Source organism: Terrapene carolina, unplaced genomic scaffold, assembly GCF_002925995.2.
Source record: "Terrapene carolina triunguis isolate 2854851 unplaced genomic scaffold, T_m_triunguis-2.0 Scaffold838, whole genome shotgun sequence".
Classification (NCBI taxonomy): domain Eukaryota; kingdom Metazoa; phylum Chordata; order Testudines; family Emydidae; genus Terrapene; species Terrapene triunguis.
The window spans coordinates 6,683,627-6,705,282 of NW_020665189.1; the positions used below are offsets into that span (position 1 = coordinate 6,683,627).

Sequence of the window (21,656 nt, forward strand, 5' to 3'; positions counted from 1 at the left end):
TCTGTTTAATTTAAAATTAATTCAGCCATAATCATGTCCAGTTTGTGTTCTCTTCCATGTATATCATGAGCAGTTAATTTTACATGCATGTATACTTGCAGAAAGTTGAAACTAGCTTGTTATTATTCACACCATATTCCTGAAGGAGTTGTGCCAAAAAAATAATTCTGCACACAATATTTTAAAATTCAGCAAAATGCTGCAAATTTTATTTGTCAATAAATAAATGTGGATGCTCCAGCATGGCAGTAGGGAGCAGAGACCACTGGCTGCACGGAGGTCAGAGATCATCTTGCAGCCCCTATACTCCCCGGGACAGGGACTCAGCAGTGAGGCTGCACCCGACCCTGACACAGCCCAAGGGCCAGGCCCGCCCCAGAAATATCCAGGAGCCCTGCCCCTCTGTGCCAGGAGCACCAGGGGTGGGCAAGCAGGCTCAGCCCCGCAGGATCCAAGTGTGGAGGAGCTTAGTGGGGGGGATCCAGGTGTAGGGCAATCTGGATGCGGGCAGCTCAGTGAGGGATCTGGATGCACAGGGGCTCATTGGGGGGGTTCGGGGTGCAGGGGCAATGGGACTCTGCAGGGGGGTCCAGGTGAAGGTGGTTGGAGCTCAGCGGGGGTCATATGGGAGTTTCAGGGGGGTGGTCCAGGTGCTGGGATAGTAAGGCTTGGCGAGTCCAGGTGCAGCTGTTTGGGGCTCAGTGGGCTGGGGGGTCCAGTGGGCCTGCTTAACAGGAGAGCCCCAGCTGCTGCTGAGGGGACGTCCGGGCGCTCACTATTGTACAGAAAACAGGGCATCCAGCACAATGGGGAAGATGACCAGCATTAGGATCCAGGCAGAGTCAGCGAGCTGTGCTCACCTGAATGGGGTGGGGGTGAGGGGAGGCAGTGGCACATGACCCACATGCCCCCAGGCACATACGCAGTGATTGATCTCTCTACTGGCTGTTCCAGGTGCTGGAAACAAAGTGGCTGCTGCTGCTGGGGATGGGGCATGTGACCACTCTTGCAGCTTCACTTTGCCTCCCCATCATTTTCTGCGGGGAAGCAAAGAAATCTGTGGAGGGACGTGAATTCTGCACGCACGCAGTGGTGCAGAATTCCCTCAGGAATAACACCAGAAGTGGTATATTTTAGATGGGATAGGGTGTGCTTGACACATCTGAAGGCAGTGTCCCCTAAATATCTTGGCCAGAACACTGACCAAGGGAATGAAATGCTCCAGAAAAGGTGACATTTTCCATAATTAGAACTACACATTATCTGGGAATTCGATGAATTAAAAAAAAAATCAATCTACTCTGTATCCAGCCAATAAATCTTACAGCAGCCTAATTGTTCTGGGAATTAACTGTACAAGACCTTGATAGTCCAAAAATGAAAAGGCAGAAAGTTTGTTCATGCTGTTTTATCTGCTACCTCTCCCCAAACTGCTCCCACTTCTTCAATCAACCACTTAGAGGCTTCTTCAAGCCTGCCTTCAAATTGCTTCCATCTACTAAGGAAAAAATACAATGTGACTTCAGCAAATCCCAACAGCTTGAGTTTTGAATATGGGGTATATAGAGAGACTATAGAGTACATATTATACAAGCTATTCAGTCAATTTCAAGAGTAAAAAGCCTCTGGAACTTCAGTAAGAAACATTGATCTTAGAACCTTTCCTTGGTTCAGCATTGTCCAAAAAGTTTTATTTCCCATATTTTAGGGAAGCTAGTTGGAAACATTATCCCATCATATTGCCACCAGAAGCCAAGAAGAGAAATGGAAATTACTACATCTGACACTAAAGAAAAAAATTAGTTTAATGCACTGAAAGAGTGGAGGGGGGATAAATTCCGTCCCAGAATACTGAATGAATTGGCACATGAGATTCCTAGCCCAGTAACAAGGTTTTTACTAAGTCTATCTATTCAGGATATCAGTCAGCATTGGGGGGCGCGAACAATCTCAAATTTTCGGTTTGCTGATGACATTGATGGCCTGGCAGGCAGCGAAGATGTGTCAACCTTGTGAAATGATTGGATGAAACCTCTGCAAAATATGGCATGGAAATCATTGCAGAGAAAACCAAGCTGATGACAAACAAATGTGACAGGATCAGCTCACATATCACTGTCAGTGGACAAGAGCTGGAGACATTGAAACAGTTCAAGTATTTGGGGGCAATCATCACAGGCAGAAATTCTGGCAAGAACTGCACAAACAGCAGCAGCAGTGGTGAAGCTAAAGCCAATTTGGAGGAATAAGAACATCTCCCTGAGATCCAAACTGAAACTGCTGCACACACTGGTCATCTAAATTTTTCTGTATGCGTGAGACACATGGACCCTTACGGCAGAACTTGAACAGAAAATACAGGTAGTAGAGATTAAATACTTCCGTAAAATCCTGGGCTTCTCCTACTTCGACTGTCACTAACGAAGAGGTCCACAACATTATCACCCAATGCACTGGGTCACATGAAGACCTCCTGACAACCGTGAAGAAGCGCAAGCTGAAGTGGTACGGCCATGTAACAAGATCATCAGGCCTATCCAAGATCATCCTCCAAGGGACAGTACAGGGGAAGAGAAGAAGAGGTAGACAGAAGAAGAGATGGACTGACAAAAGAGTGGACAGGAATGGACTTTGCGGAGACTCAAGCACTGACACACAATCGTCGGGGTGGAGACAATTGGTTGATTGCCCCAACGACCAATGTGGTTATGGGAGTGATGATGATCTATTCAGGGCTGGAGAGATAAGACTAGAGAGTAGCTAACATTGTACCTATATTTAAGAATACCTCTTCTTACTGCAAATCCAATAAGATCCAAAGCAGAGAGGAAGGAGGAGCAGAATACAGATAGGCACCACACAACTCGAAGAGCTTTTAATTAGATGTAAGGAACTTCCATTTCTTCTTCGAGTGCTAGTCTCTGTGTGTATTCCATACATGGGCGGCAGAGAAATAATATTCAGACCAGAGGGGAGGTGTAAATATGAAGTCAGAGAAGATACTTGAAGAACTGTAGATCCCGCATCGGCAGCAGAGGCCCAACTAGCGCATAATGTTTTGTGAATGGACTCCAGGTTGCCAGATTCCTACTGCATTAATAGCTTAAAGCCACTTAAAAACTAGCCCACAAGTAGCCCGACTAGCCAGATAATGACAACACTGATTACAAATGAAAGAATTTAAAGAAATGTAATGTAGTTGGTAACTACTTATGTGCTTTACTTTTGGATTTCTCTAAGCGTAGACAATGAAAAAAAATCCATTCTACTACTTTAAAACTCATTTCACTTTCAGTGTCCTAGTGCTCCAATGTTTGGGTTTCAAACACTGCACAGGAATCTTTGCCTACGAACTATTTTCAGTCAGATACGTAGTCTTTTTTAAAAAGGTTTTGGCCAGCAGCCACAAAGCCTTGTCCCGACCTGTCCCCCGGACACTCTCAGAGGGGCAGGAGCTGGGACAAGGGGCATGCTCTGCCCACCTGGGCACATGATGGGAGGGGGAGGGACACCCCATCAGCCCCTACATGGCTCTGTGCTGAAAAGGAGGTTTGTGGTCCTGAGCAGCTGTGGCCAGCAGCGGCTCCATGGAGGAGCAGAGACAGTACAGCTGGAAGCAACAGAGGAGGAGATAGATCTGGGTGTAGGGGTTGATCAGAGGAAGACTATGAGCTACCAGTGTGATACAGCTGTGAAAAAGTCAAATACAATCCTAGGATGTATTAGCGAGGCATTTCCAATACAGATAAAGAAGCATTAATGCCATTGGACAAGGCAGTGGTAAGACCTTATTTGGAATACGGTGTACAATTCTGGTCACCCATGTTCAAGATTCATTTAAACTAGAATAGGTGCAGACAAGAGCTACTGGGATGATCAGAGGAATGGAGGCTCTGTCTTATGAGAGGAGGCTGTAAGAGCTTAGCTTGTTTAGTCTAGCAAAAAAGGCCAAGGGGGGATATGTTTGCTCTCTATAAATACATTAGGGGGTAATTTCAGGGACGGTGAAGAGCTATTTAAGCTAGACGACAATGTTGGCACAAGAACAAATGGATATAAAATGACCATGAACAAGTTCAGGCTGGAAATTAGGAGGTTTCTAACCTTCAGAAGGGTGTTATTCTTGAACAGCCTCCTAATAGGAGTTGATGGGGCAAACAACTTAACTGGTTTTGAGAGCACGCTGGACAAATTGAGTGAGATTGTATGACTGGGTTGCCTGTGATGGTAGGAGGAAGGGTTCAACAATCCTGGGGCTCATTTCCAATTTATGTCTATGTTCCTAAAGCTCATGCTTCAGGGTTTCAGCCAGCACTGGCAGGGGTCAGGAAGGGATTTCCCTCACCCCCACCCAATCTATTCTGGCAGTGTTTTGTTTTGGGTTTTTTAAAATCTCCTTCCTGTGAAGAATCAGGGACGGCTACAACTGGAGAAGAAACATTGCATGGCACGGGCCAGGGCTCTGAAGTGGCATCGAGCACATTTGTTCGGTGCTTGGCTGGCTGGTTCTTGCTCACATACTCAGGGTCCAACTGATCCCGATATATGAGGTCAGGAAAGATTTCCTCTCAGGTCTGATTGGCAGCGACCTTGGGTTTGTTTGTTTTGCCGCCTTCCTCTGCAGCATGTGGATGTGGGTCACTTGCCAGGATTATCTGGGTGTCTCATTTAATCATTTTCCTGCCATTGCAGGAACCTCAAGCACTGATGCACCATGGTTCCTCCTATTTTCTGCCTGGGGCACAGCAGTCTCTAGTCTCCTGAGGGCTTTAATATTTTGGTTTCATTTCAGTTGCTGGGTTTAGTGTGCGGCTGCTGGGTGGTGTTGGTGTCCTGTGATATCCAAGAGGTCAGACTAGATGATCTACTGGTCCCCTCTAGCCTAAACTCCTACAGCCATGATAAAAAAACAATACCGATTTTTGTTTTCAAACACAAGCTTTGGAATGAATTAACTTAAAGTTTAGTCTATACCTTTTTCCACTGTGCCTTTTTAAAGCTGTATATCATTTCCCAAAGCTGTGAGCAAAACAGTGTAAGCAACAGATGCGCCTGCTTTTATAAAATCCATTTTTTTCCACCTATCTGATTCATTCAGAAGTGTCACAACCCATTCTTTAAATATAACTCACTAATTACAGAGTGATGGTGATGTTAAACATGTTATAACGGCACTGAATGAATCAGACTGGAGAAGCAGGCTTACTTACTCAAGGGATCTTGGAAATTAGCAACGATTGGGGAAAAAATGCAGAGAAGTTATATTGGGCTAGGGAGACTAGTATGTTATGTTACTTTTTCAGCCCTGAAGATTTGGGCTGAAATCCTGATTTAAGTCACAAGTGAAAATGAGCTTGATAGGTTCTATAATGTAAACAAATAATGACAATTTAGCATGAGTGGCAAGCTGCCTAACAGAGATGAAGGGCTGAAAAATGGCACTGAAGGGACTGCACTCTGTCTGGTGTGCTCAGTCCCTTGCTTTCACAAGCACAAGTTTTACTTTCCCTCCACCCCAGGAAAGTAATGAAGACAAATTTACACTTGAGTGTACTGAATACACTCATTTACTAAACTGTTATGAATATGGCTCTCTAGAGTTTTGAAAGTTTCTGAAGGAAAACTTCCTATTGCCTAAGAAAATGGATTTCAAAGATATTTGGGTTCCCAACTATTTTTTTTAAACCTCACAAATGTTCAGCAATTGTTTTTAATAGGAATAAGTTGTAATTCATCATCCTACGACAATTACGGTATGGACTAAATCAGAGATTCATCACAGCCAGTATTGTATTGGATGTGCAATAGGAAGATGAAAGGGCAGTATGTCCTATGTTTAGGATCCTGTTATTCAGTCAAGGCTAAGTGTCAGTTGTGTTTCATCCTGGCAGATGAGATGGAAGCAGAACCTCTCTCTCCAAGACTCTATACTCACGGTCTGGTACAGGAACTTGCTGGACCTGTTCCCCCCAGCCTGGTTTATTTAACCAATTATCAGCCTGTCAGTCAAAAGAGCAGGATCTAGACACCCACAACTCTCCAGACATGAATCTGAGTAATGAGAACCCTAGAAGAGAAGGATAAAATGGGCAACCCTCCAGAAGTTCTCTCCGCCTGTATTTAGCTAGTAACCATGACTACCAAAACAGAGGCTGGTAGTGTAGAGCCTTGGAATCCTGATTTTATCCTTCTAGTTCCCTTTGCAATTGCTAGCATAAAAACATACTTCAGGGAGTATTAAAACCAGTTAACATTAATGCCAGTGACACACATGCTGCTTGTATCTGCACAATGTATGCTCTGAAAAAGCAAACTGTCTTGGTATTTTTTCCTTAGAAAAAAGTATAGCCACTAAATCTTGCACCCTGATCAGCTACCATTCCCTGCAATGATGGAGGTGATTACAGTTATCAGAGCAGGCCCTATATTCCCCTCGATAAAGCATTTTCTCAAAAGCTACAATTTCTAACATACTAATGCTGACAAAATTGAACACAAAAAATGAACTATACAAAAGCCATTCAGAAAAGGCAGAGAGTCTTACTGGAAGAAAAGTGATTTTGGTTTTCCACATATCCCCCACAAAAAGGGAGGGCTAAGTCAGTGAAAGTGCCTCATTAAAAGTTGAGAGGTAAGATTCTCTTTCCAACAAGCAGGTATGGCTATGAACCCTTATACTTGGGAACTAGTCAGCAGCATGAGAGCGATGAAAAACAGATAAAGAAAACTCAAAGGCTGACTATAGGATCAGTGTGAAGTTTAAGAGGAAACCTCACCAGGAAGAAGCTCTGTGCCAGACTCTCAGCTGAAACTCTGGAATCCAGCTTGTAAGGTTTGGCAAACATTAGTGCAGGGCCTGGTAGTGGCTTCACAATTGTCTTTTACTGAGGCACATTCCATCTCCACCCACAATGTGGCTGCCAACCTGGAGTAGTATGCACAAATTCCATCTGGGCTATCAGGCCTTTAGTTCTGTACATACAGTTTGTGGTCTAAGCAGAATACCGCTCATGGCTACTTGGCTTTTTTTTTTTTAATATACATTTTCTGGATTGATTGTAGCTGTATCGATAGGCCCTTTTCAAGCATGTGCATTTGCATTTTTAGACAATAGACACACCTACAGAACAATCAGCCCAAGAAATCGAATGAACTTGCCATCAGCCACCCACCTCAAAGGAGAAGAAAATGGACACATACAGGAACCATCTGTCACCTGGGACAAAAACTGTAGATTTATTTTGGAGGGCTCAAAGAGCAAGCTAACCAGCAGGTCATAGGTTGAAGTCTTTAAACCATGATTTGAGGACTTCAATGGCTCAGATATAGGTTAGGGGTTTGTTGCGGGAGTGGGTGGGTGAGATTCAGTGGCCTGCATTCTGCAAGAGGTCAGACTAGATGACCTTAAAGTCTATGACTCTATAGGTAACTGTTTGCTGAGCATGGGAATTGGAGGACGTGTTAGGGAACAGTGCACAGGGCTGAGCAGCAGTTGGAGAAGCAGTGATCAGCAGTCCTCTTTTTGGAATAACCTATGTGATGGACTTCACTTTTTTGTGTGCATACAGCTCTCTTCGCACAGTCTGTTTCCCTGCTGCTGGAGCCCAGCTCAAGGAGTACAGCTTTTTTGTGGCTCTGAGCCAAGTTGGCTGCTGCAAGCTGGAGATACAGTATGAGAGGGAGAAAGTCAGTAGACGTGGACTGAAAGATTGTGGGGGAGAAAAAATAAGGATGGAATGGAATGGGGGGGGAGAGGGGGGTAAGAAAAATCTAGTTATGTTAGTATTTGGGGACTGCAGCAATAAGAACTCAGAAGCTGTCAGTCACGACTCCTGCAGGACGACGACTCCTCCCAGGGCTAATGGAGACAGACAGCTGCCTGTTTCTGCAGGGAAAGGGATCAGAGCCAAGTGTAGAGGTTAGTGGAAGTGTCTAATTCAAAAAAGCTGTAATAAAGTTGGGAATTGCATTACATCCTCACTCCCTATTTTATTCAATTTATTTTTACTGCTGCTTGACAGGAAATAGAGTCAATGGAGAAGTGACTTTCCTGCTTTGCAATCAAAGTGACTGAAAAAAAGTAAAGTGTTCAGCTCAAGTCAAAAGAGAAAAAATGGGCTTGGGTGACAGCCAATGGTCAACATACTTACTTCGGAGAAAAAATGTGCAAAGCAAGAACAGCTTTGCCTTCCTTCTCAGATGCTTTTAACACCCGTATAAGCGTAACTTCAGTGTTAAAATCTCTGCTTTACAGAAAATGTAGGTGGCTTACTTAAGGGTGGCAAAAAGTGTTCAAAATTTAAAACTCTGCATGCTCTAAATGTGGACAAAGCCATCTACCATTCTGCTGCCAGAACCCCTCCCCCCTTCCACAAAAGCACGCTTAACTGCAGATATGCATTTAATGACAATTAAGTCACCTCCATTTATATCCAACTCCAGTGTCTGAATCATGTGCCTCGATGTGCTAACCCTTCAGTGTACTTCACTATGACTATGACTTGAGGCACTGAAATGGAAGTGCCTCACCTGGAAGCCAAATGTAAGAAACAATGAGAGGTTTTGTCTTTTCTAGACGTGCTGGCAGTGACCAGTAGAAAAGTTAAAGTTGTGAGCAAAAAGATTAATTGCTTTAATCTGTAATTCATTATCTGTCCCAATGGGCTTAGAGTAGTCAATATCTTCCCACTCACACTAACTAGAATGTTTACTCTGGTAATGTTACAGCAGTTAAAAGGACGTTTAGGCCTTGTTTACATAAAAAAGAAATTTACTGCTATAATTTCCCATAAAGATATACTTACTTTAGAATTAGAAAGTGCCTTTTTCTGATTTAGCTTATACTTCTTTAAAAGGCATATCCACAGGGGGTGTTATTCAGACATAACTACACCAGTAAATAAACAAGCCCTTAAATTTATGTGTGTCCCATTTAGTATAAGAACTGGAAGAACTTTTAAATAGACTTATTTATTTTTCAACATTTGTGCTGTTCCCACTTTGCATTTCACGGAGTTAGAACAATGAAGATAAACAAAACCCCCGAAGCACATCAGTCTGTTTTTAACTAGCAGCTGTTCTCATACTACAATCTACAGAGCAAGTTCTGCCCACATTCAGTCTTCAAACAGTAACACTTACGGCTACTTGCCACCTTGCTTTTCAGCCCCTCCTTCCCCACCCTCTCGTCTAGGCCCAGGATATCAAAATGGATATCAGCTCAGGATTCTTGTGCTGTCTTCTTGACTTCATCCCATTTGTCTCCTGCTGGTTCCCTTCTAAAGCGAGTCTGCCTATTGACCCCTGACCTGATCTTGGGAGGTTCGTACCTGGGATCAAACTATAAGCTATATGTTAGGAAATGCTAAGGTGCTTAAGGAAGTGATAATAAAAATAATTAAAGCTATAATTCACAGGAACAGAAGATGTAGAAGTATTTGAAATAGGCTTTGCAATAAGCTTGAGGCCTAACAGGGCCCAGCAGTTAGCTATGACTAGTTAGCCTTGGTGCTCGTCTACACTTAAAACGCTACAGCAGCATCGCTGCAGCTGCATTGCTGTAGCACTTCAGTGTAGACACCGGCAGTGCAGGTAATCTACCTTCCCAAGAGGCGGTCGCTAGGTCAACAGATGAATTCTTCCATTGACCTAGTGCTGTCTACACGGGGACTTGGATTAGTTTAACTACGCAGCTCAGGGTTGTAGATTTTTCACATCCCTGACTGAGGGGATTTAACCAACCTAATTTTCTCATCTAGACCAGGCCTAAGTGTTTGACCTAGGGCTATAAGAGTTAGCAATATGCATCTTGTGAGAAAATACAAAACAAACTGATCTTAAATTAGCAGATTTTAGGGGCTTTTTGGCACACAACCATGAAGTGAAACCACATTTATTTATAGAGATGTACTGATGTAAGTAACTTCCACGACCAGTCAGAACACTCATTACTCTTCCCCGGTGTAACATGTGGGCAGGAGGCTGAAACCCAATCAAATATGGTCCCAGATGGGTGGGGACTTGAAGTAAAAGGATTGTAAAAAAACTGTCAGACCAACCGCTAGCTGGGACATTAGGATGACAGCGACAATCCCACTTACCGTGCTTCTGCCGATTCTTTCCATCCTCACACCTGATGGTTTCCATAAGGTTGTGATATGCACAATGCATAAGGCCATTCTGCTATATTTATCTTACTTTACTATGGTTGCAACTATAGTTACTTGTATTTGGATACTAAAAGTCTTCATGTATCTAGATGTGACTCAATCTCATTTCCTATAACAAATTTCAAGGAGCTACTGAGTAAAAACCTGTTATTAGTGAGACTTGTGCATTTTGTACCCTGAATTAATCAAATGCTACATTATCAGTTTCTATACTGTCTAGGTGCATTTATTTTTGTATTTAGCTTTTACTTCAGATTCTCTATTTCGACAGAAGTGCCATTGGAATACTTCAAGTCTCCTGAATTAGGCACTGGAAGGGTTAGGTCAGGTATTTGGCTGCTGCATCTGGAGGAGATGCACTAGCCTTTCAAAGGGGAGGAGAAAGGAGCTTGGGTAACAGAGTCTCTGGCACAAAGGAGGGAGGAAGCCTTCTTCCCCAAATAGGACTACCAGTGGGCTGGAGATGTAACCATGGGCACAATGGCAGCTGAAAAACCTGCAGCAGGGTGCGTGTGATTTCTTTTTTAAAACCATTAAAATTTTAAAGCTTTGTTTAGGATTTGCCAGCCTCTGCATGGGATTTTTCACACTAATATACTTTATATGCTGTGTCAGTAGGTGTGATCAGCATATGTTACCATCTGTTTCATCAGATAGCTATAAAAAATTAGTTGCTTTTCAAGCATTTCAAAAATATGAATGTAAGGATGTGGAACAGAGTTATTAACAACAAGATGTTAATATGATAAAGGGCCAATTTATTTTAAAAGTGTCACTTTACCCAGGAATTAGCTAAAATCTGTTTAATAGGCCTGATTCGCTGAACTCTCTGCAGCAAGGCGCAAAGTAGGCCAGGCAGGCCCCCTTGCACTAATACAGGGCTGGCACTGACCCCACGGAAGGGCAGATGATGTCACCTCCTGTCCTTTCAGGGTTTCCTCAGAGGTAGGGAAGTTTTAATACCACCAGGGCTCCTTAGGATCCCTGCCTGCAGAGGCTATAAGGAGATGTGCTGAATCAGCTCCCAGGACCCCCAACTTTTGGGTTAAGCCAATCACCTATGACCCTCAGCAGAGGAGAGATCACAAGTGTTTTCTGTTACTAGTGAATTTTCTGTCAGGGGGCTTTCTCCAGCAGGCTCTTTGCTGGCAAAAACTGACACAACCTGGGGGAAATTTAGCACTCACTAACATTTAGCATTGACTAACATTCCGAAAACAGTCTGCAACTGCGCTTTACTTGGGTTTATTCAAGCCTCTTTCCAAACATAAGTGAAGTGAGAGTAGTCAATGTCCAGCCGCTAAATAACAGCATCACATCACAACATTGCAAAGTATCTTTAAAACTCTACTTCCTTTCAAAGAGTCATACAATGTCAAGTTCCCCTATTAGCTTTCTGCACACCTACCACGTGCTATGCATGTTATTCTTATCAACATTTGACCTCTGTCAAAATCTTCTACTCAAATATCCCTAACTCAAAATGCATTTTAAAATCTCCAAAAACAGATTTTCACATTTCTAAACAGAGTTGAATTCCAGGGGGATTGAGTTTGTTATTGAAAGAAAGATCTAACCAAGTTCCACGAGTTACATTTTAGTTTTATCTTAACCAGTAGAATGGTACCCAGTATCTGAGTCAGATAGATGAAATGGAAACTGGTGTTTGGGGCTGAGAGAGGCTCAGGTGAAGGACATATTTCCAGGGTTTGGGGGAAGACAGCAGAAGCTGGATGTCTGGAGGTGGGCTGCGGGAGTTTCCAGAAAGTGAGAATCTTAGATTGCAGGAAAGCTAGTGGTATCAGTGTGTGTGTGTGTGTGTGTGTGCGCGCGCAAAGGGGGATGAAAGAGTTAGGAGGTTTACCAACACAAGGATTAGTATAACTGTTTAAGAGCTAAGTCATTAAAAAAAACAAGCTAGAAAGTCTTTTACACTTCAAATCACTAAAGCAACTCGTATGAGGACATGCTTGCCATTCTATCCAATAGTAAGTTTGCAACCTATTTAAAGGCTTGGAGAAAACACAAAACATTTATCCCAGAATGTGTGGGTTGAGTTAGTGACATTACAAAATCTCTCTGTTCCTCAAAGTCTCCAAGTTTTTAAAACTTTTATGTACTGGAGTTCCAAGATACAGCACTCTGCTGATTCAGCCCTTAGCCAGGTTCCCTCCTATCGCCTCTCCCCAAAGCCCTGGAGATTAGTTCTACAGAATGTATAAATTATTTGCTTGTTGCCTCAAAGTCTTCACTAACGTTGTAATTTTACAACATTTAAACCAAAAGTATCTTTAAAATGCACACCAGTTCTGAGGCCTGAAGTTTGAGATGTAAACACAGTGGAAATTAAGAAAAGCTTTCCATTCGTTTACCCCAGATCTACATTTAAAGAATTCCCATTTTTGCAGCAAGTTGTCCTTTCTTACGTTCATTTTGGTCTCATCCATTTCAGATGCAAATGGATAGAAACATAACTTTATAACCAGCACTGATTAGGCACAGGAGTATTTAGAATATTCCACGATGTGCTGCTTCCTCTCCCAACATCTTTATGAAGAATGTATTATACATTTGGTTTTTAGTGCAATATGTAATTTCTGTGACTAAGGCTTCGATTCCTTCCCCAACTTTACACCCGTCATGAACTTGTCCTTATTTTCACTATCTCACACACATATAAAAGCTTGTTTGAACATGGTAGAGTACATGGACGTTTTGTGATGCTGATCTTGGGAAGTCAGAATTCTTTTAACACATTAGCAGAAGACTTTCAGTAATACACATCCTCACACTAAGAAGAACAAATTTAGATGAATTCAAAAGGTAATTTTTCAGGAAGAAAGATCACACTGTTCACCAGGTCTTCCACCTCCTTGGTGTGCTTAGGAATGCTCCATTCTTTATACATAAACTACCTCTTAACCTAAGTTTTAATGTAGTTTACAAAGACGCAATATACTCTAAATATAGTGCAGGGGAATTCAGCTGATCCAATATATGATTGTCCTAATGTTTTTTCCTGAACCAATAAAGAGTTATCAATATTGCAACTGGTCTCCACCGGCTTTAAATTTGGCACTGATTAACTGGAGACTCGTGCATTGGAAAGGAACATGTTAATGTACATCTATGACTGAAAAGTCATTAGGAAGACCTGATTTTTGCCACTTTGTCCAGATGTAGCAAATTTAACTTTTCCTATTTGTAAGAAGCTTTTAAGTGAACTACCTTCTTGCTTTTAATGTAGCTAAACTGCAGGACTGAGAGCCTCTGAGCCCATATATTAAGCCAGTGGTCCCACAACTTTTTCCATCACCACCCCCTCCCCACCCTGTTGCCTGTAATGGAACCTGTCCACGCCAATCCCCCGACCCCTGAAACCGCAGTCGGGAGCAGAGCCATGATTGGGGCTGAGAGCCGAGGCCAGGAATGGAGCTGAGACCAGGTCTGGAAGCAGGGCTGTGGCAGGGGGCTGAGTGGGGCTTGTGGCAGAGTGGGGTTGGGTGGTTCTCCCTCCCCGCCCCCTGTGGGGCCTGGCCTGGGCCCCATCTGACATTCCTTCATGCCCCTCCAGGGGGGCGTGCTCCACAGTTTGGAGATCACTGTATTAAGCTGACAGACAATTCTTTATCCATATGCAATTTTTCCACGTTTGTCATAATCAAATACTATGGGGGTGTGGGGGTGTCTTTGCACTGTGTGACTTATATTTCCTCATTTCTGTTGCATTGATTTAGAAAGGCAAGTCTGTAACGGGATTGACAAGTTTCAACTAATTAAGATGCAGCTGCTACGATTAAACAATTGATTGTATGGATCTGACAGGATCCCGTTGGAATTCTATAAGAAGCAGCTGTTTAAACAGGAACTCCCTATGCTCAAAATGGTCACTACATTGCCAAGCTATTGTAAGATAATGTTGTTAGCCAATACCTTAAACTTACTGTACACTCGTAGATTTCAGCCTTCCAGCCATACCACTGCCTTTAAAAAATTCACTCTTTCCAACAACAATCATCATCGAGGTATTGATATTTCCCTCCCATCCTTTATGGTGCAGGACATTTATATATTGTTTTGTAAACACTGATTGATCTGACTTATTTTGAACCCAGAGGCATAATTCTTCCAAAGAAACTAGATTTTAGTTTTACTATTTACATAATGTTGTAAAGTGATATTTATAGGTCTAAGCTCACACTGCATCTATTTGCTCAGCCAACAGTCTGAAAGTTCTGAGGTAAGAAGCATGTCTTGCCAAGAATAAGTCTTGCCTTTAAGTCTATTAGCGTTTGCAACCTTTGCAGGGTAACTTTAGGCTCCAAACTCTAACATTCCAAAACACTGTATTTGAGGATGCTAATATCGTGAGGTCTATTCTTGTTTAAAACAGAAGATCTGTAATCCAAAAAGACTACATTTTGCTACTGTTAGAGCAAGGGGAGGTGCTACCAGGGCCCTAAAACAGCACCATGCACAACGAAACAGTTCAAAACAACCTTCTTCAATTACTCTATAGCAGGGGTCGGCAACCTTTCAGAAGTGGTGTGCCGAGTCTTCATTTATTCACTCTAATTTAAGGTTTCGCGTGCCAGTAATACATTTTAACGTTTTTAGAAGATCTCTTTCTACAAGTCTATAATATATAACTAAACTATTGTTGTATGTAAAGTAAATAAGGTTTTTAAAATGTTTAAGAAACTTCATTTAAAATTAAATTAAAATGCAGAGCCCCCTGGACTGGTGGCCAGGACCCGGGCAGCATGAGTGCCACTGAAAATCAGCTCGCGTGACGCCTTCGGCACGCATGCCATAGGTTGCCTACCCCTGCTCTATAGGGATCCCCAAGTTGGATCAACCTCACATGGTATTAAGAAATCAATCAGGGCACATGCAGCATAGCAGTGTGCTCTCTCTTTGGCCATTACTAATCTCTTGACAACTGCTTTGTAATTGGGGGGGAAAATCACATGTTGAAACATCAATTTTGTGGTTTAGACTTCCAGAAAAGATATTTCAAGACCAAAAAAGTGCCCATTTATGGTCTATTATCTTATAGGTAACATCAACTCTGTGTTTCAAATACACGTAAGTTGTATAATACATTTCTTCTATCCTTTACAAGCAAGATTAAAATTGTCTTCTTTAAGCAGTTTTCTACCTGTGACTACTGTATGTTGAACTGGTTATTGGGATGTTTACCGTATGAATATATTGGTGTAGTTTAACAGGGGGCTAACAGGAAGGTAAAGAATGGCTCAAGATAATCCACTTTTATGCAAACATTTAAGGGTTAAGAGACAGTGCTAGTACAGGCAAAGGCCCCAGAACACAGGAGAACAAAAGAAATGACAGGTTTTAAAAAGAAACTCAAGAGAGGGGGATAGTAGTTCAGGAGAACCAGGCTGAAATGCAGGCACCTGTGGGTGTTTATGAAGTAGCTAGGCCTGCTCAGGTTACCATCATGGGATGGTAAACCATTAGATAATATAGACATGTACCTAGAGTGTATTTTAAACAGTAGGAAGAAAGCATTTAGAGAAAAAGGACTTTAAAACAGACAATGACTTTGGTTTTAAGAATGCTGTCTGATCATAGTACTTTACTGGTCAGACTCCCAAAGATTCCTGAATTCAGTCAGACCTGCTGGGTAAACACAATTTATTCATAGGCTACTTCTGCCCAGGGTCTAGTAGTTAGGGTCTGTCTGAGCGCACGCGTCCCACCCCCCCACCCCCCAGTTCCTTCTCAACCGTCCTCAGCTGAAGACGGGACTCGGGGCAGTGCTGAACATCTTCAGCCGAGGACGGCTGAGAAGGAACTGAGGGGGGTGCGGGACGCGCACGCTCAGACAGACCCTAACGATGCCGCGAGACAGCAGCTGAGTGTGTGTCCCCTGACCAGGCACTACTACCAAAGATTTCCAATCAATGGCACTGGGATGCACCATCACCTGGAGTGGAGCACCCACAGGGACAGCACTCAAAGAAGAACTGCAGATTTCAACTCCAGGACAGGTAAAAGGCATGAGGTCTGCCATCTGACGGGTAGACTTAGACAAGTAAGGGGACAGAAGTGCAGCTTGCCCTGTAATAGTGACATCCTATTTATTGCAACAGGCTCAAAAGAATTACATGCAGAGCTCTGTCTACATATAAAGTAAAATGAATTGAACCAGTTTTACAGAGCGTCTATACCTAGTCTAGTTGTATCTATTATCCATAGAGATACAAAATTAGAGGCTGTTTTAGGAGTCTGACTTAGCATGCCCATTTTTACAAATAACTAAATATGAAACAGAACTACTGATTTTCAAAATCATCATCTGAAACATGGGCACGTGGTGATGGACCAATACCTAGCAATTAGGAGGTTTATCAAAAAACATGATCTTGTTGACTAAGACTTATTGAAAAGAAAGACTGATCCATGTACCTGCATTTTTAATGTATACCAAAGCCGGGCAAACTTCCTACAATTGCCAAAATCATTTCATTCCTGAACTGCAAGATCTTATTTTCCCTGTTCAAGATAATAATGTACATTCTCCATTAGGGAAATGTGTGAGAATGGTCAAAGTTATTTTAGTGTTGGATGAAATCTGATTTTCTTCTCTTCTTCTACTTAGATAATATAGTCACATAAGGCACAACATTCCTTCTGGTGGGAGAAGGAAACAGGGTTGCCCGTCTCTCTGAGACTTAACTGTGTGTGTTTGGCATTCAGGTGCATGTAATTGCTTATTTAACTAAACATTGCTGGTTTTCTAAGAATGATACAAAAAAATAATTACTACTACCAGTCATATCCCATTCACTCACACTCATCCCATACAAAACAAAGAAACCCAGAACAGCAGTGACCTGAATTCCTAAGGGGAGGAGGGTAGAGGAGAAACCTATATAAAAACACAAAGCAGCTAAAGGAGACAGTTCGCCTTGTCACAAAAGGTGAAGTTTGACAATGGATGAACAGGACATTATATTTTTAAAATATATATTTCCTATTCACGCTTATCCTTTTGCAATGGCTTATTTCTGTACTTCAGATCTCTGAATTTGTCACTGGCCTTCCTTTAAGCCATCATAAGCATTGATAAGCACCAATGTCTTCAATTCACTCCTACTACCTTGTCATAGGTATTTATGACACCAAGGCTTAGATGATTAAATGGGACAGTCTAGCACTTTATTGCTTTCCTGGTTGCAATAAAGAACTGTGAATCAAAAAAATGTGATCTTAACCAAAAGTTTGTTTGGTTTTAAGCTTATCTATCTTTTTTAATCCCTATCAAAGAGGATCTTTTTTAACAAGTTCATGCGTTCTACTACTTGGACAAGATCATTTTATAACAACTTAGCAAAGGGCATGTAAAGTATTTAGCATTTCATATTATGGTCGTATCTTAAACCTACTAATTTTGATAGATGCAATGGTACGTTCTTCATACCACATTCTTCTGCAACATGAGCATGCATATATATTGCATATCTTCACTATTTACTGTCTAGCAGTTTGTCTAGACATAAGTGTTCGAATCTAGTGGGCCACATATTATTTACTAGTAAGTTTAGTAGTAAGCTAATCAGGTAGCCTAAAATCACAGGCCAACTCTTCTGGCATATGTTTTTAGGGAAGTTCCTATCCCAATTGTTCATCCTTCAATACTCAGTCCACTTCCACTGCTTCAGATATTCCCTCCTCCCATGTACACCTATGAAATACTCAAGCTTGCAAATTACCTGAGGACAGAGATTTTCAAGCTGACTTGCTGACATGCGAACTAGTTTCACACCTTCTTCATTGTTTGAGATGGAACAGGCCAAGTTGGCAACCTATATTGGAGAGGGGGGAAAAAAAAACTTTTTAGAAAAGCAGTTTTTATTACTGTTGTAACACGCAAAAATTACAACCTCTTTGTTCTGTGATCAGGAAGCCTTCAAGAAATGCTCTCCTAGTTCTTACAACTCAGTCTAATACAGCTTTGCAATCACCAGCGACATCTGTTTTGTCACAAGCCAGCAGATCATAAAATAGTCATTCAAATAAGAAAGGCTGTTATCAGTGCTCCCATTTACTCAATTGAGAGGTTGCCACAAGGGCACCATTAGTGATACTTGAAGTCACAGCTAAATGCCCATTCCTACTTATAAACTACATAAGAAAAAAAAAAAAAAAAACTGTAAGCCAACTATTTTATTTTTAAAATGTAGGGATGAACAAATTGCTGACCATCTGAGGGTTAAGCCTTATAGTACTTATTACTGTACCTAAGCCCTCTTCCCTGAACAATCACCACATGAAAATGCTGGAGCATACAAAGTCAAAATGGTTGAAGATCCAACATACACATATAGTGCATAACTGCAGTAGGACCATGAAGCTTAATCTACTTTTTTAAAAAAAGAGTACTGTTGCACGGAAAGTGACTTAGTTCCTGTATATGGAAACTTAATTAGCTATTATTGCATAAAAAGCATCTCAGTTTAGGCTAACAATTTGACCTCCCTTAAAACTACAATATTCTGGGAAACGTCCCCCCCCCCACCACAATGCAGAGAAAAACACTGACAGAAGTTATGGGATCTATGCAAGACAGTATTTACTGGTGCAGATGGAGCTCAAGAGCACCAACTATTCCCCAAGATTTGCATGGAGTCTTGTGATTCTAAAACAGTAGATCAAATTTTTAGCCTAAAACTTGACAGTTTCTCTTTAAGTGGGCCATCTTGAAACAAAGACCTTTTGTTTCCAACTACCTTTTGGGCGGGGGGAGAGGGCGTAGAATATTTTTGTTTTGTTTTTTAGTAACTGAAGGTATTCTGCATATTGGAGCTGCTCTCGGGGGAGGAAAATCTAAAGTTGAATTATGTTCCTTATTTGACGGGTGAATGACAAGCTTATTTTGAGCTCCAATACAGTTACATTTGAGCCTAGAAAGATGTAAAAATAGCACAAAGACAACTGAACTAAGATGAACATTGTGTACCCTCCTACTAGAAATGCCAAAAGGCACCTGCCCAAAGTAGTGACTGAATCTCAAAGGAGATAACAAGTTATGCTCAGTAAAGCCAACAAATGCACCAGATATCTAACCAAACACATTTTTAGAGAAAATTTGGGGTAGTTATCTTATTTAATTGAAGTATACTACCTATTCATACATAAAAATTTAGATAAAAGTTAACATGAAACTACAGCCAGATATTACACTTTTTTCAATGCCTTTCATTCACTTCCTTTACCATAGTCTTTACCACATCTAGAAAACATTCCTGGGGCAGTGACAACAGATACAGTACTAATCACATATCAATAAACTAAAGTGAAGAGTCTTGCCACTTCCATTAGTAAATAATGTTTTCACCCCTCAGCTCACAGAGAGCCAAGAAGCGAATTCATGATGCAGAGACTTCTCACCCTACACCCTCAGGGCTGGTCTATACTTAGCCGCTAGTTCGGCGGCTGGGGATCGAACTTCCGGGTTCGATTTATCGCGTCTGGTCGCGATAAATCGAACCAGGAAGTGCTCGCCGTCGACTGCGGTACTCCATCTCAACGAGAGGAGTACCGCGGAGTCAACGGGGGAGCCTGCCTGCCCCGTGTGGACCGCGTCCGAACCGCGGTAAATTCGAAGTAAGGTATGTCGACTTCAGCTACGTTATTCACGTAGCTGAAGTTGCGTACCTTACTTCGACTTGGCGGGTTAGTGTAGACCAGGCCTCAGTTCCTAATTGAGTTATGAATGATGTAAGATCAAACACTCTCCAGATCAGCGGTACATTTCAAACTCTAAATGGCTGAGTACACAATGGTGGTGGAATAATCTCAGATTATTATTCATCCAAGTGCATAAATGGACAAGAAAAATAATAATATAATAGAGTTGCTCTTTCCAATACTACAGTTTAGGCTTTATTAGCTTTTAGGAATATCACTGGTATGGTAGCCTTATAGCTTTTATTTAGTTTAATTAGTTTTCATAGAAAAAAATTAACATCTTAAAATTGAGCTAAGAGTGACAGAGTACATTTTCAGTGGACTGCCAGGTGGGACAGTGGTTTTTATGGACTGTATGGGCTCAAAGGGGCATAAAAAGTTCCTGATTTAGCAAAAGCTCATTTTTATTGTGCTGCACTGAGTGTGAAAAAAGCACACTGAAAAATCCCTTAAACTGCAGTCCTGCTCTGAAAAATGACTTTGTATGGTTCAGTGTTTTCCCTCTCCATATCAAATTATGCTCAGTTTTGTACATAAGGATTTTCTCCCTAAACTATCATGCCTGCATACTGAGAATCTGAGAATCAAACTGAGCTCTTTTCCATCTTGCATATCACCAGCAAAAAAGATTCTGGTGGCCATTTACACCCCTACGTATTCTATTATACCTATCAAAACCCAATGAAGATAAGACAACTGCTGAACAAACAATTCTGTTGATGCATAAGATGGAACAGAATCACTCAGTGTTAGTGGTGTTGGTAGCAAGCTAATGATAGTAAAAAATGTACATAGTAAAATTTTTACATTTGTCACTAAAATGAGCCGCTGTGACTTTGAATGCTCACAGTTGGCAAATTTAAGTAAAGAGTCATCATTTTTACAGTGTCAATTTCTAGAGTTGCTAGGGAGTCTATTATCCCTAGCACATGCTGAAATTAGTGACCACTGGTCAATGTAATTGAGATTTTTTTTTAATTAATCCCATGATTTTTAAGACCTTCACTGGATTGGCAATATTGCCTAGGGGCTACATTTTAAGGTGATTCAGCTTCTAAATCTGTACCTAATTAAATGAACAGATTCACAGTAGTGTTCAGGACCCCAGAGCCCTCATGGCACACTAGCACCACACATACAAGTGAATACTGAATGGAAGCTGTATAGAACTGCCTGGAGAGCGGCATACAACAGCCAGATGTGGGAGATTCTGGCTTCTCCGAGCACAACTTGCTGAATTAAGAACAGTGTATCCACCTTGAATGCAAAAAAGGAAATCAAATTAAAAATCTGATGTTTAGTGATATTTTAAGGAATTTATTTTGTATTGTATATTCATTTCTTCCCCTTAGCTTCTTGATGCCGGTAATCCTTCCTTGGTAGCTATCCTGCTGGAACTGCCAGTAACTACAGGAGAATATATGAAATTTCATTGCAACACGTAACCTAAGTATATGGTTTCAAATGATTTACACAATGGTTGACAAAAACCTCAATTTTCTAAATGACGTACTAAGCTGCTAATCAAGAAGGAAACTGCATTATAATGTGCATTTAACATTCTTCTTCAATATTTCTTAGGTGTATTGTGGCAGATATTCTCAAAGAGCACGTAGCAGTTGAGAGGAAGGACAGTCTTGTAGTTATGGCAATGGAGAACTAGATTTTGTTCTTGGCTCTGCCAAAGTTCCTATGTTACCTTGGACAAGTCACTGTCTCTATGCTTTAGTCCCCAATCTGTAACAGGAGGATACCTCAAAACTATTG

The 21,656-nt window shown here is 41.6% G+C and overlaps 1 protein-coding gene across 1 annotated transcript in view; it reads right to left on the bottom strand.

Annotated features, from left to right (window-relative positions):
* The window catches only part of CTNNA1 (catenin alpha 1), a 207,794-nt gene that overhangs the window by 31,552 nt on the left and 154,586 nt on the right, over nt 1-21,656 (bottom strand). Inside the window, exon 10 of the mRNA XM_026660889.2 lies at nt 17,912-18,004. Within this exon, the coding sequence (XP_026516674.1) occupies nt 17,912-18,004 (93 nt within the window). The remainder of the gene's footprint in view (nt 1-17,911; nt 18,005-21,656) is intronic.